The following is a 12591-nucleotide window of genomic DNA, read 5'->3' as shown; positions in this document are numbered from 1 at the left end:
AAGAGAAGCCAAGGGAACTGTGTTTCAGGAAGGAATCAAGTGATTCTACCTGTGGGTTCGCCTGGTAGCTTTTGTCAGGTGTATAATTCCCTCCTCCCATTTCTTCACTTCCCTATGACTCTGATTGGATCGCTAGACCCAGTTCCTACTGACTTCAGGATAACCGGCTTTTAGAGTCACCTTCCAAAACACAACTATGCAAGTGTCTTAAAAATACATCAAGACACTGTGTTGGTTCTGCACTTGCAAGTGTTTTGTTGGCTGTAGCTTGCACAAAACAAGCACCAATGAGAGGTCACAAAAAGAAAAGCCGAGAGGAGACTCCAGTTCAGCTACTCAGGCGCAAGACAAGGATGCAGATACTCTTAGCAGCCTGCGCTTCACAGACATGACCCTTCTGTCCAAAGGATGGAGGCTGGTGGGGATGGAGTTTTCTGATGAGCTGGATGCCCACTCTGTGGAATTGCGATGGAGGGTATGGAAAGTGCAGTGGAGTCCGGAAGTTGAGCCTGAGCCAATGAGAAGAGGTTACATTTCGAATTTCAGTAATTCACTCACTCACCTTCCTTGTGCCTTGTCCTAGGTACTACCCAAACCCAGCTGGGAGTGAGTGAGTGAGTGAGTGAGTGAGAGAGTGAGAGTGTGTGTGTGTGCGTGTGCGCGCGCTCTACCAACAATTCATTTGCTGATAGTAAACATTGTAGTGGAAATACTGTGTTTTCCAAACTTGGCATTAGATTTGAAACATCAGTCATTTAAAAAATGAAGTCATGAATTAGTGGTGAGTACCCACCCAACAAACCTTCACTGTGTTTCCTCCGAAAGATGATCGGGAGCCTGCTGCCAAGACAGATGTTATTCTAAAAGACCCCGTTGTCTTGACTTGGGGATGTTCCAAATGACAGTGTTTTCTTTAAAATATGGACTCAACAGATGCCTTGAAACATATACTTGAGCATGGGTAGTGGGCAGACAGAGAAAGGAGAAACTGGCGAATCCATCCACCGTCAGTTACCCCTGGAATCAGATGGTCCCTTTGAAAAGCTACTAACTGACTATGTTATTTAAGCTGCTCCTCAGAAACTCTATACAGTGATACAGGGTCTCTATGCATCGGAACTGACTGAACTTAACAACAACAACATTTACAAGGAGCCCTGGTGTGGCATCATGAGATAAGCACTGGACTGCTAACCACAAGATCAGAGGTTCAAATCCCACCTTGGGCGTCCTATATAGGGTCCCTATGAGTTGGAACCGATTCAAAGGCACTTAACAACGATGACATTTCCACGTAAGAAAAAAAATATGAAGCAACTATTGTTTCATAAAAAATATGAAGAAACTCTTAGTTTCCTACCAAGTATAAAGAAAAATGGGAAGTTTTAATACTTGGGCAGGTCACTTAATGTTTCTGTGCGTTGGTTTCCTACTAAGTACAAAAGAGCAAGAATAATTTGGAGCCAGTGTTAGAAGTGGATGCGTAGGTTCCTCGGGAAAACAATTATTCTGACATGACTGTAAGGTGGTATTAAAGAAAGTTGAATGTAGCTTTGGGTTTAGCCACTGCTCTCCCCAAGGCTGGCCCAGCATCTTACCCCTGAATGCCCAGGACACTGGGCAATCACTCTTCTTCCACTTCCTTACCTTGTTTGCCATTTACCGAGGACTGTGATTGTTGGCAGGCAGTTGGCCTGAGTGACCACAGACTTGAGGACTGCCGGGAATATGTACCTAGTGCCCTCAACTGAAAGCAATCAAAACAAAACCGAGTTTTATAACGGCTTCCCAGTTCAGTTAAGATCTACACACCATGGGACATACTTAGTGACCACAGATGAGTTTACAGTAGGTGACCCGGATGTCAAATCCTGACCTTCCAGAGCCAGTGTTTCTATACAATTCTAGCTGTTGTCGTTAAGTGCTCTCAAGTTGGTTCTGACTGCAAGCGTCCCTGTATAGGGTTCCCAAGAAACAGCTGGTGGGTTTGAATTGCCAACCTTGTGGTAGTGCTTATCCGACAGTGCCACACCAGGACAACTTAGAAAGGAAGAATATAGATATAGGGGAAATGCAGTGAATCCTTCAGAGCTATTTGATTGTCTGCAGGAAAAGAGTTCACCCTTGAGCAGGACCTCTGAACAGACAGTGCAAAGAGCAAATGCAAAAGCAAACCAAATGAAAGGAGGAGACAGAGGAAACCAGCCAATGGCTGGGAACATTTCGTGCAATTCAACAGTGGGCATCCAGCGGAGAGGTCAGGCTGGACAAATGTCTGAGTAGGCTAATTAGAGACATCCGGAGAAATAATTTCACTTGCTGAAAGATTCTCTGGGAAACATTGGCAGCTAGTCACTGCACCTGCAAGCCAGGTTGTCTCTGTAATCCCTACACCTGCGATAGCACCCCACCTTCCTGAGACCCGGCTGGACCACTTCCCTCTTCAGGGCTGCTCCGGAGCCTTCCAAGAATGATACAGACCCGTTGTGGTTGTCTGCAAACACTAACACCTCCTTCTCTAGATTGAGCCTACCACTAAATGGGTGGCGTCTAGTCAGTTCTGACTCATAACCACCCTGGAGGACAGAGCACTGCCCCGTAGGATTTCCTAGGCTAGCTTTATGGGGTGAGAGTTACAGATCTTTTTTCCTGCAGAGTGGCTGGTGGATTCGAACCTCCAGCTTTTCAGTTAGCAGCCGAATGCTTAACCACAGTACCACCAGGTCTCCTTTCAAGATACGCACAGTGTTCCAACTTAAACTGGATATGTTGGTGGCGATGGGAGATGCGGCTGTCTTGTTAGCGTGTTCCATCCTTCTAGGCTCTTCTGTGCCCCTTCCATGCCCGCTGCTTCTCTTACAGTGACCACTGGGAATGAAAAGATTCTTTGAGTTCCGCTTGTAAGAATAGTTCTTTATCGCCAGTCCTTTCGAACTCTAAACTTATGAGGATGACGTAATTGTCACATTCAGGGGAACTTTCCTGTCTGTCTCTGTGGTTTTGTTTCTGTTGGGTTCTACGTCATGGAAACATCAGCTGTGTTTGTGAGACGCTCCTCCTCATCTGAACAGTTCTTTGGAAAGCCACTCCATTGGTTAAACCTCTTTAACCGTGTTATTGTTGTTAAGTGCCGTTGAGTTGGTTCCGACCCATAGCAACCCTGTATAGGGTTTCTTAGGAGCGACTGTTGAGCTTGAACCCCCGACCTTGAGGTTCAAACAACTTTGCAGTCTGGAGCATTAACCCACAGCGCCACTCCCTGTTAACCATAGGACCCTTCAAACAACAGTTTGAAATGATGCACATGATTGGCGATCTACTCAGGATACCCGCTTTGCTTGCCCCCCTGTGGGTGATCATTGTTTAGAGAGATGCTGTCCTCGTTTCAGCTGTGGAACCAAGAGGAGCAAGCCTGCCCTAAAACAACAGAAAGAGAGATTTGTTAAGGGTGATGGGAAATGTGGTGACCGTTAATGTTAAGGATAGTAATTGCACCACATGGTGGTGGTGGTTGAGCGGGTTCTGACCCATAGAGACCCTATATGGGGTTTCAGAGGCTGTAAATATTTACAGGAACAGAAAGCCTCATTCTTCTTCCAAGGAGCGGCAAGTAGATTCAAACTGACGACCTTGCAGTTAGCAACCCGGGTAGTAATCCATTATGCTACCAGGGATCCTTGAATATAGTTAATATTACTAAGTTATACCTCGGGAGATGGTTGAAATGGCACATCTTTTGTTAATTATCTGAAAGGTCGGTGGTTCAAACCCACCAGACAGACACTCCTTGGGAATTATATACAGGTCATTATGAGTCAGAACTGACTTGACAACAACAAGGTGTTAATCAGAAAATTAATGTCCAAACAGGCCTCACAAGATCCCCTCCTGCTAAAGTGCAAGCAGCAGGTGGGGATTTCAGCCTGAGAGCTGTGTTCTCCACAGAGCTGTGGCAAGCAGGTACCTTCCTGGAAAAGGAAGGCTTGTGGTATCGGAGCCAGGGACAAGCCCTTTGGAGAGAATGTTCCGAAAGGTTAATGGGCTGGTTGGGAGTGGTGAATGGGCAGCCCCGGACCAGGCTTGGGAAAAATTGAGACGTTACCATTGGAAATGATGGAATGTTTTGAATTTGTCTGGACATTCCCTTGGGTCAGCCAGTGGGATTCTATTTACTTGCTGCTTGGGAGGTCCTTCCAACCAAAGACCTGTTGCTTTAGTCCAGCTCCCTCAGAATGCTGTGGAGGCAGCAGCTCTCCATCTGCCCTGAGTGGGCAGTGACCTCTGCCTCCCAGCTTATCTGAATTTTCCTGGAACTGGGCCTTGCGACCTGGCCAAGCTGTTCCTACGCACTCCCTCCTGCCCCAGAGAGGTGGGAACTCTGAGACAACACAGGACCGGCCAGTGCCAGAGGAGATGGTCGGCGTGCACCTGACCTGCCTTGGCATTTCCCAATCTAATCTTCTTACCAGTGGCAGGCTGTCCCCTTGGGTGGCCTCATTATGAAGCCGCGACCCTGCCTGCTCACCATCACCACACCAGCCCGAGTTAAGTTGGGAAGCTAATTGGGAACAGGTTTTTCTGATGATTTGCTTGTTTTTTTTTGTGTGTGTGTGTCTTGTTGATTTGTTTCAGATTTGCCTGATCAGTGTACTCCAAACCCCTGTGATAAGGAGGGAACAAAAGCCTGCCAAGACTTAATGGGCAACTTCTACTGCCTGTGTAAAGCTGGCTGGGGGGACCGATACTGTGATAAAGGTAAAACTGCCTCTCTGCTTGAAGGTGGAGATGCTGTCTGTTTTTCCATTGTGATGTGAGATGGAGAGAGAGAGAGAGACAGACTAGGGCGGGCACACTTATAACAATTCTCTCTGTGGGACGGCTGAGGCCCTCTTGTGGCCCTGTCCCCCTGCCTGCCTGTACAGCCTCTGTTCTACCTGAGATATGGAGCAGGCAGGTGTGACCTTTGGCCCCAAGGCTCTCCTGGGATCAGGGTCCTCAGTAAGTGGCCTCTGCTCATCTGGGAGAATGTCTGCAGACCCACAGATCTCCCAAGCCTTGTTAGCCTCTCATTCTCCCGAGAACCTGTGCCTTCAGTGAATCCTGGGAGATGCTAGGGTCGTCTAGCTCCAGAAGCCTGGTGAATGGTGTAGTCATGGGAGGCTTGCTTGAAGCAGAGCCAGCTTCATGAGAGAATGAGGGAGGAACTGGATGGCTCCTCTCTAGAAACATGATTGGAAAGTAGTTCCCCTCGGTGGCGACAAAAAGGATGGCAGTTCAAACCCACCCAGAGGTGTCTTGGAAGAAGGAGCTTCCAAATGTGCTTCTGAAGCATCATGGAGCCATTCTGCTCTGAGCATACGGGGCCACACCCCCATGCATTAAGGTCAGCTGGGCAGCCCTTGTTTGTTGGTTGCTGGCCGTAGCATGAAAGGACAGGGTCACCACAGAGGATCCTGGCAACCTTGGCTCCATCAAGAAGCCTGATTCTATCTCTGTTGGTTTAACTTCCACCAGTGAAAAAAGAGGAGGGAAGTCATCTTATCTTTGATAAGATTAGATTCTGCAACTTTGATACAAATAAATAAACAGGCCAGGAAAATTATCCTAGGGCCTGGTTAAAGCCCTGAGGAGCTCTAGACCCTTTGAGGTGGGAACAGGGGCTGTGGTGGAGACTGGCCTGCGGACCAGACCCCTCACCGTGCCTGTAACTGCAACCTCTGCCCTGAAGAGGAGGCACCTTCGTTCCTCTCTGGAGAAGTTGACTCTACCACAGGAAATTCACCTGGGCACTTGTTTTTGGGAAGTCATGATCAGCCCACACCACACAGTGGCCTGTGGAGGAATGGGTCCGTGGTTATCAGTTTCTGGGTGTCTGCAGAGCTGATTCATCCTCAGGGCCTGTGCTACAGCTCAGTGGGTGCCCAAGGGGTCACCTTGTATCTTCTGCCCTCAACTCCACAGTGCGCTGGCCAGAGCCCTTCCACTTGTCTCCTGAGGAAATCCTGAGGGGTGTTCCCCTTTCACACAAGAAATGAGTGGTGTCTGGGGATCTGAGGAGTGGGCGCTGTGAGATGCTGTATGGGTGTTGTTGCATGCCACCCGAGTAGCTGAGGATGTGACCCCATTGTGTTCCCTCTCTGTCATCTCATCCAGATGTCAATGAATGCATTCACCAGAACGGGGGCTGCAATCAGATTTGCTACAACAAGGTGGGCAGCTTCCACTGTGCCTGTTACAGTGGCTACACGCTCTCTTCCGACAGCAGGACCTGCGAAGGTAAGGTCCTGGGGCTAGGACCCACTCAGATGTGGAACCGGGGCACCCTTCAGCTCCCTCTCTTTCCCCTTCTCTTCCTCCCTTCTACTGTTTATGGTTTTGGCAATTGCACCGCTCTGCCTGCCAACATTGGAGGTCACATTTGCTTCCTCTGAAAAAGGCTCCTAGCAGCTGGGTTCCTGTGGTTCTGGGGGGGTGGGGAGCAAGGGAAGGGCAGCCTGCCAGAGTGGGCATATGCCCAGGCATGTCGGCAGTCCCAGGGAGCCGTTCTCTAGCACCATAACATCCACGTGATTCACCAGGCCATTCTTCAGAACTCAGGAGAGGGAGCTTGCACCCAGGGGAGCTAAGACGTACCTGGCGTGTTTCAGGGCTGTGGCAGTCACACAGGAATTAGCTCCCTTTCCAGTGACACTGAAGCCACCTGACACACCGGCAGCTGGTTTTGTGCAATCTTGCAAGCCTGGGGCATTGCATGGGGTAGCATAGGCAGGGAACATGGGGGACAAGGTGTCTGTACCAGGCTTTTATAAGCTTTTATTGTGAATTGATTGATGGTTTACATGGGAGAACATCGGTTTAACACTCATCATCTCATTGCAATGATTACAATCTCCTCCATGCATCATCGTTCAACAGTATTTGCTTCTGTTCCCTCTGGGTTTTGGGGGGGGAGGGGAAGGGAGGATGTAAACAGAAACACTCAGGAATATATAATCATTTAAATAACCAAAGGGCACATTCTGCAAACTTGCCTCCTGGCCACCAACACCCAGTCCCTCTCTTTCCATGAGTCTAGAGCCCTCAGCTGCTCCCTCTCTCCATGTCCCCATCTCTGCCTCCATCTCTGGTGTTGCTGTTTCTCTGGATAGGGTTCCACATTCCACGCATGCTCTTCTCCCTTGATGGTCCTATCTCCTTGATCTCTTCTAAGTTAAAAGGTGATGTAGGGAAATCCCCCTTACATGGGATCAGGGCTATGAGCACAGTATAGGTATTGTCTGTCACCCTGAGAAGGATACTATGTTTACTTCATCACACCTGCCACACCACTGAGAATCCTGACCCAGCCAAGCTGACACAAATTTTTCAGGACATAGCTGAATCCATTTGATTCCATAAGACAATGTCTAGAAATCATGTAACGTGTGGTTAGTGCTCACACCACTATTGCTTGAAGCCAATCATTAAGACATCACTTAGTTTTGATTCTCTGCAGAGGAAAGAAATCAGACATCATTAACTCAGTGGTTTGCCATGCTTGGTGATATATTGTAATCACCTGGGAACTTTCAAACGCTACTGAAGCTGAGGCCCCACCGGAGACCTGTAAAATCAAGACTGTCTTGGGGGATGGAGGCCCTGGAGCTGGTAGTTTCACAAGCTCCCAGGTGACTTCATTGTGCTACCAGAGTGCAGACCCCCACCCTCCCACCCCCGCTTTAATCCATCCTCCGATGGTTTTCCTCTGACTCACTAATCATCAGTGCTGTGTTCTAATTTGTTCCCACCAACCTTTAGAAGTGGAGCACTCAGGTGGTCCAACAAGGCCAGTGAAAGGAATGGTTGCCTCATTATGACCTTCTGTACTTGGCGCTTTCAATCTAGAATCCTGCTGACATCCCCACCCCACCCCCTACACAAAATAATAAAACAGCGTGTCTTTCTTTCTTTCTTTTAATTCTTCAGCTAATACAGAAAAGATGATTTATTGTGCACGTTACATTCAGCCACAACAGAACAGAATTAGTGCAGAATATCATAGGTCCAGGGCAAAGGATCAAAACGAACTGAATTGGTACAGCATGGTGGGTCTCAGCTCTTCACAGCGTTCGTTGAATGCTCATGGAAGTTCTAGATCCACTGAGCCATAAGTTCTAGATAGTTGGACATAGTCACCTTGCACCTGGGTCGCATTCCTGCTGCTGTGGCTTCCGTGGGTGCACACGTTAGCCTTTACTTGGACCTCTGCCTCGTCTTCTTTTACGCTTCAGCCTGCTCATTTGCTTCTTCCTCCACTTGGCTCTCATGGCTCGGAGACTTCTAACAAGATGGCGCTAAGGCCTAGAGAAAGAGCAGCATGTCTTTCTTGATTCACCTTTAGTGGGATTCTAGCAATAGAGCCAATTCTGCCTGTCCCAAGGCCACTGCTTCAAGGCACTGTGGTTAGTTAGCATGGTGGCCTGTTCAGGGGTTCTGGGCATGCCTGGAACCACAAGCCCCCCCACAAACCTCACTGTAGACTTCTCACCTTCCATGCAAGAGATATGGTTCAGTTACCAGCCCAGGTGCCACCCATCTCCAGTGGGGACGTGTGTTTTGTTAGGATGCTGAACAGATGTCCACGGAGCTTCCAGACTAAGATGGACTAGGAGGAGAGGCCTCGAGGTCTAGTTGCAAACAAAGCTGTCAGTGGAAGCCCTGGCCAGGATCACAGCGTGCCCGTCCTGTTGCACACAGCACCACCACTGGTCAGGGGCCAGCTCAACAGCAGCTAACAATAGTCATCTCTTATCCACTTGGGAACCCCAGAACTTAGGTACATGCGTTTAGGACAAGTGAGCATCAGGAGTCCTTGACAAGGTGACCAGGAAGAGGACAGAACTTTTAGAAGGCGGCATGTCTCTGAGCAGAGTAAGAAGGCTGAGCCCTTTAGTCAGAAGCTGAAGACCTTTACTTTTCTAATGGTTTTCTTTCTTTTACATTCAACTAATCATTTTATTTCATCTCACTGATTGCAATCCCTTCACTATAACATCACTTATCCCACTTGTCCATGGGTTTCTTGTCTTCATCACTCCTCTTTTTAATTCCACTTGTCCACAATCTGTTTGAAGCCCTCGTGTGTGTGTGTGTGTGTGTGTATGTATATATATATATATATTTGTTGTTGTTAAGTGCCATCAAGTCGGTTCCGACCCACAGCGACCCTGTACAGGGTTTCCGAGGGTGTAAATCTTTACGGGAGTAGAAAGCCTCATCTTTCTCCCGCGGAGCGGCTGGTAGTTTCGAACCACAGACCTTAAGGTTCGCAGCCTGATTCGTAACATATATATATATATATGTTGTAGTGTTATATCACCCACTTATCCATGTGTTTCTTGTTTTCGTCCATCCTTTTTTTTTTTTTTTTATGTTTTATTGTGAATTATGTCTGATGGTTTTCTTGGCTGCCAGAACAGACAGGAAGTAGGGACTGGGCTGGAGGTCCCAGGCTATTTGGTTGAGAAGTGTGGGCTGGCCAGCTTGACTGCCTGGCTTTCAGGGAAAGCAGACCTGCTGTCATGGTGGCCCAAGGGGTAGGTCCCAGGCTGAGGGCTCTGCATGTAGGGTCGGCGCTTTGTTTCGAGGTTGGCAGGAGACCTTTTGCAACAGTACATATATAGTGTCATTGACAGACAGGTTTTCCATGCCCAGTGCCAACAGTATTCCGTCATGAAATCCTTCTGAGAGGAGCTTGACAAGTATTTCCTGCACTCACTGTGTCCGGCTTTCTTGTATCATTGTTGTTACTGTGGTTGTTTGCGGTCACTAGTTAACTGTTGACTTCTACAAATTGGTAGGAGGGTGAGAATGAAGGCTGGGATAGTGGAGTTGGCCGGGGTCATAGAAGTTGACAAGAGGGCAGGGGAGGACGTGGGGAGAGGCCCAGGGCACAATTTTAGGCCTCCTGCCCCCTCCCAGCCTGTAGTTGTCATTACCGGAGTCCATGGGGTGCCTAGGACTCCCATAGTAGTACCAAAACATTGGTGGCTCAGAGGGGAGATGGGGGCCTTGGATAAAGCCGGGTGGGAGTGCTGGTCATTTCATGGTTCACCCCATTGTTTGTCTTGTGGAAGCAGTGACCCAGCCCCTGGCCTGCTCAGGAGGCTGCAAGTCTCACTCAGGATCCTGCCAGTAGAGAATTTCCCACAATTCTGGGAGCTTCCTTGAGCTCTGCTCTAACTCAGTGGTTCTTAATGTGTCCCAGTGAGGCAGCCTTAGGAACTGTGTAAAGTGTAGATTCTTTCAGGCCTGTTCCCAGATCTCCCGAATCAGTAACTCTGGAGATGGGGCCCTGGCAATCTGTGTTTTAACCTGTCTCCCACGGGGTTCTGGTGCACGCTCACACGCAAGGACCCGTGGTCTAAGTAAGGCAGGGCCCACCGGTAGTGTAAATGTTAATGCTATCCCAAATGTGGGAGATCCAGATGAAAGGCTTGGAAGCTGATTTCCTCAAAACCAGCCACTGAAAACACTGTGGAGCACTGCTCTCCTTCGAGGCGGCTTCATGGTAGCTGCTGGTCTAGGGCATCTCCCTGAGGTGGGGCCAGCAGTGGCCAGGTCTGCTCTCCGAAGCCTGGCAGATGATGCTCTGCCTGTGGGGACAAGTTCTTTTGGAGCTCTTCTTGGCTGTTGGCTCAGGAATGTCAGGAGCTAGGTTATCTGTCCCCATCAAGCCACTAAAGACTGGTTTTGGGATCTTTTCTGTCATTGTAGCAGGATCTTATCATGAGGGATCAGAACAGGGCAGTTAAGAGAGATCTGAGCTCCTCAGAAGGCCACAGTTGACTGTAAATTAGGAATGTTTTGTGCAATGGTGGCCCATCTGATAGGGTTGACCTGTCTGATAGTCAGCTGAGGGGGGTGGGGTGGGGCGCGTTGGGGAATGGATAGAGGGTCCAAAACCATCTCCCTCCTGCCTGCCTGCCTGCCTGCCTGCCTGCCTGCCCGGGCATGACCAGCCATCAAGAAGTTGTTTACATGGTGAGAATCCAAACAGCTTCACCTGCTGGTACTATCACTGACCAGCTTAGAGAGGCTTCCGATTGTTGATGCAGCTCAAGCAGGGGCCCTGAGCTGTCTGCTGAGGCAGAGGCCCAGAGGACGGGCCTGCCCCTGCTCTGAGCAGCCGTGAGTGCTTTCCCCGGCCTCCTGGGGCTCTGCCTGGTGGTGCCACCCCGGTGCGGCTGGTTTCTGTGTGTCTGGTCACAGGCCCAGCCAGAGCTCTGGTCCTTATCTAAACCCTCTTGTTAACACACACAGATTTGTAAAGACTATATTTCGACTCATAGTGACCCCGTGTGTGTCAGAGTAAAACTGTGCTCCCACGGTTTTCAAAAGTACATCAGATTCTTCATCCAAAGTGCCCTTGGATGGACACGAACACCCAAACTTCAGTTAGCAACTGAACACTTAACCCTTTGTGCCACAAGGTGGACACACCTAATTGTAACTGCTCGGTCAGGGATGGACAGTTTGTCTTCAGAAGGATCAAGAGTTAGATTTTTTGTTTTGAGGAAATCACCGCAGATCAATCTTAGTAAAAGTAAGACTCAGTAAGATGCTTCGATTTATTCTTTGGGAGTAAAATGCCAAATGCCTTTTGTATTGGCTTCTTTCTGTGACTGAGTGACATCTTAGTTTTCATGTTTCAATCACTTTGGGAATCTGCCCTCACAATGAAATTATAAATGAAAAGCATTGAGGCAAGAGGTTTTGTGTTTTGTATTTTTCCCATCTGAGGAGTTGTGTGATATTTAAAGTAATAACTGCACTTTCTTGACATTTCTTTAGTCAATGTAGGAAGTTGTTGTTGTTGTTGATTTTTTAACTACCGGGTTTTTGTATTTGTGATTTGCCAGTATAGTAAGATGAATTGGAAACGTTGGTACAAAGCAACAGCATGATTTATTAACATTTTGGTGTTTCGGTGACACCTAAGTGTGGTTAGAATGATAGAAACTGAGTCCCAGGGCCTGGTTCTTAAACCTCCACCTATGAAAGAATGGGTGCCCAGTTCATGGACAGCCAGGCCCACTCCGGGCAGCTTAGGGGAGAGATGAGTTGTTTGATCAATGGACGAATCCTAATAAAAAGGGAAAAACATAGAACTTCAGAGACCCCCAAGACTCCATACTTACTGGTGGAACTCCTGAACTGCTGCTTCAAACTTTGAAACAAAAGTATCCTCTGTAAAGCCATCGTTCAATTTAAAAGACAAAAGTTTACCTCAGAAAAAGAATGTCGTCCTTAACTATTGCACTTCAAAAGGACCCAAGGGACCCCAGGAACTATAAAGTGTAGCTGAGAAGTTTAAGGGTCCATGAAGCTAAGTGAATGTAGGCCAAACAAGTCCAGAAGAAGTAACGAGAAGGTTGAGCCAGTGGGAAAGATGTCACCAATGTTACTGAGTTCACATGGCTCAATGGTAATTTGCTTCAATGTGTGTCTTTTTGCCAGAAATTAAATTATTTTTAAGAAAGGTTGTTTGAGCCAATAAGTGGTTAACTCTGAAAGGCGGTTGTTCTTGTTAACTGGCATCGGGTTCGTTCC

The 12591-nt window shown here is 48.2% G+C and overlaps 1 protein-coding gene across 1 annotated transcript in view; it reads left to right on the top strand.

Annotated features, from left to right (window-relative positions):
• Window positions 1-12591, top strand: part of GAS6 (growth arrest-specific 6) — an 86078-nt gene that overhangs the window by 43761 nt on the left and 29726 nt on the right. The window contains exons 5-6 of the mRNA XM_006851553.1: window positions 4633-4755; window positions 6154-6276. Of these exons, the coding sequence (XP_006851616.1) occupies window positions 4633-4755; window positions 6154-6276 (246 nt within the window). The remainder of the gene's footprint in view (window positions 1-4632; window positions 4756-6153; window positions 6277-12591) is intronic.

The sequence above is a fragment of the Chrysochloris asiatica genome, unplaced genomic scaffold (genome assembly GCF_000296735.1).
Source record: "Chrysochloris asiatica unplaced genomic scaffold, ChrAsi1.0 scaffold00029, whole genome shotgun sequence".
NCBI classification, from domain to species: Eukaryota; Metazoa; Chordata; class Mammalia; order Afrosoricida; family Chrysochloridae; genus Chrysochloris; species Chrysochloris asiatica.
The sequence above is the reverse complement of the archived record's forward strand: the minus strand, read 5'-3'. Positions and strand labels throughout refer to the sequence as shown.